Here is a 2772-nt window from a genome sequence, read left to right as displayed (position 1 = left end):
TTTAAATAAATGTCTTAATTAGGGGTATTTAATTAGAATAAGGATTAGATAAATTATTAATGTAAATGAGATTTGTAAAGCTGAACTTTTTTAATCTTTCGAGTCCAATATCAAGTGACCATCCTTTGTCAAATAAAATTAAACAATAACATAATATTAATATTACATTATTATTCTTTTTATTTAAAGATCGCAGAAAAAAAAACTTATCATAGACGTTATGCGAAAAAAACGTAAAACTCGCATATGCAACTCTAACGTAAAAACCAAAATGTTACAGTCACATCAGCACACCAGTAACCAAAATAGGTAACAGACTAACATCATACTTTTTTTACCAATTTTAGAAACATAATTGATACATAGAATCTCTTAGACAATTTCATGTACAATATTAATGTCAAAGACCACCTTAAAACTTAACTTTATTTAAAACCGTAAAAATTAAATTGTTGACTGAAAATATTTATTTATTTCTTTTTTTATCCTTAAACTCCATTATTCGAATCCCTTCTTTGCACACCCAAATCACTCTCTTCGTTTTCCTACATCTTTTCCAATTCCTATAACCACCAAAAAACGAAAAGAAAACAACAATGAGTTATATATGAGCCGAGATTAGCAAGACTTTTATTAAATTAGGCCAGAATAATTAATTTTATTTTTAATTAAAAGTCTACATAAAATATTAGTTAAAGCTGGATGATTTAATAATCAATTATAATAGGTAGCCATCCTAGTCCTAAACGTTATATTTGATTCGTTTTTCAAAGGGCTATTCACACACTAAACTTAATTATTAAAATTGGATAATATATTTGTGTATAAAATATACGTATAATTTAATTTATTTTAATGTATATTTTATATTTTTATGTATATTTTATATTATTAATTAATTTTAATAGTTAATTTTAATATACACCTAGTATTGTTGTTTTTTTAAATAACTTTTACTTTTCTTTCATATAAATACAAGTTATACTAGAAACTAATAGCATCATGACATTTAAATTGAAACGAGAGATAATTGAAATTTCTAAATTACCTATTAAGATTAAAATATCACATGTTTGGTTAAACCAAACAATATCCAAGAAATAAAAATTTTACATCACCTAACAAATAGATAAATCTAAGAATCAAAATTCTCAATGACCAAAGGTTGACAATAGGTGTTCAAAAACCAAGAGATCAGAAAACAACACCACCTAACTCTGGAGGCGCAAGTTGCTGTGTTATAGTAGGGTTTGACAATCTTGAGATAAAATATTTGTGTCTTCGGTTAATGAATCCACCGTTACTTGGCACAAAATATGGTATTTCTTTTTCCCACCACGTAACTGCCATGTTGTGATTCCTGCATGAAATTGCATGGTTAAAGAAAACGTGACATGCGCTTTCTTGTTCACATTTGTCACGCTCTCTTGGACTTCTTTAGGTAGGCTATTATCTTTCAACTCTTTCAATTCTAACGTCATCGTCGTTGAGCTACAATGTTCTTGAAAGACAGTTGGAAATGCACCCGATGCGATTTCTTGTTGCTTTGCCGAGAGGGAAATCTGCCCTTCTTTGTACAAAATCCCAGCTTTCGAATTCGGATTGTGGACTTGTAAAGTGATGTTGTATATTGGGTTGGTTCCATTCTGGAAACTAAACTGTTGGATTACGAATCTTGGATCCTTAGGCTTATTTAACATGATGTAAAAGCCAATTAGGAGGCAACCAATGCATAAAACAATGCCAATGTACATAACAATTCTTGCGTAGATCCAACATTGTCTCTTTCTACCGACTTTTGCAGTTGTTTTCTGAAATTTCTCAGCGATTCGGGCATTTTCCGGAGGAGGTACACGGTAGACTTGGTCCCTAGGGACTTGGATAACATAGGTTCCATTATTGTTGATGTTTTCCAATTGGGGTTTGCAGAGTTGGTTCTGATTGGGGTCAACTTTAGGCGATTGCGGCGATGAAAATGATGGAGTCCGCTCCTCCATGGGAGTATGGGGAGCGGTGAGATGTGGAGAGGAAGGAGAAGGGATCGGAGGAGAGAGTAGTCAAAATTGTTTGCGTGGGAGGTAAAAGTGGGGTTTGTGCATGCTATGCACATTGCATGGAGTTGGAGAGGATGAGATTGGGAGAGAATTATGGGTTAAAAAATGTGAGATGGAGGTTTTGGAGAAAAAACAATTAAAGAAATGAAAAAAGTGACATTGAGAAGATATCCCAATATTAGATTAAATTTAAGGATGTTTTTGTGTCCCAATTAATTTTTGTCACTTAACTCGTGGTTGAGATTCAAAGTCAAATTATTTCGTTGACAAAAAAAAAGTTAATTATTTCCTTTTGGTATTATGTTTACTGTTTAGACATATTTTCAAATAGAGTAATTACTCGTTTCTAAGGTTTCTAATATCGAAAATTTCTGTTTTCATGTTTTAAATATATATAAAATAGGATCAAACGTATTTTTGTAATATAATATAATTTTTTCAATTTAACCTATTTAACCAAAATAATTATTTAGAATTTTTAAAATTTTCAGGTACTATTTTTAAAGTTTTTAATTTTTTTAAAATTATTTTATATTTCACTTTTCAAACTAAATTGAAAGAAATTGTATTGTCAAATAATAATAAATGTTGGAGACTATTTTATGTATTTTAAGGTAGCGTTTGGTTAATGTTTATGTCCCTCTAAAATATGGATACAGTAACATACATCAGTCATTTGGTTTGGTGAGACACAGAAATTTGATGGACACGGAATAAT

General features: G+C 30.2%; 1 protein-coding gene across 1 annotated transcript; it reads right to left on the bottom strand.

Moving 5' to 3' along the window:
- Positions 1–1238: 1238 nt before the first annotated feature.
- On the bottom strand, positions 1239–1997 carry LOC130939880 (NDR1/HIN1-like protein 13). The gene has a single exon (XM_057867944.1). It carries the CDS (start codon positions 1995–1997, stop codon positions 1239–1241), a length of 759 nt encoding a protein of 252 aa, XP_057723927.1.
- Between the last annotated feature and the right edge of the window lie 775 nt (positions 1998–2772).

This window comes from Arachis stenosperma, chromosome 7 (genome assembly GCF_014773155.1).
Source record: "Arachis stenosperma cultivar V10309 chromosome 7, arast.V10309.gnm1.PFL2, whole genome shotgun sequence".
NCBI lineage: Eukaryota > Viridiplantae > Streptophyta > Magnoliopsida > Fabales > Fabaceae > Arachis > Arachis stenosperma.
Note: the sequence above shows the minus strand (reverse complement) of the source record. Positions and strands in the feature narration are given on the sequence as shown.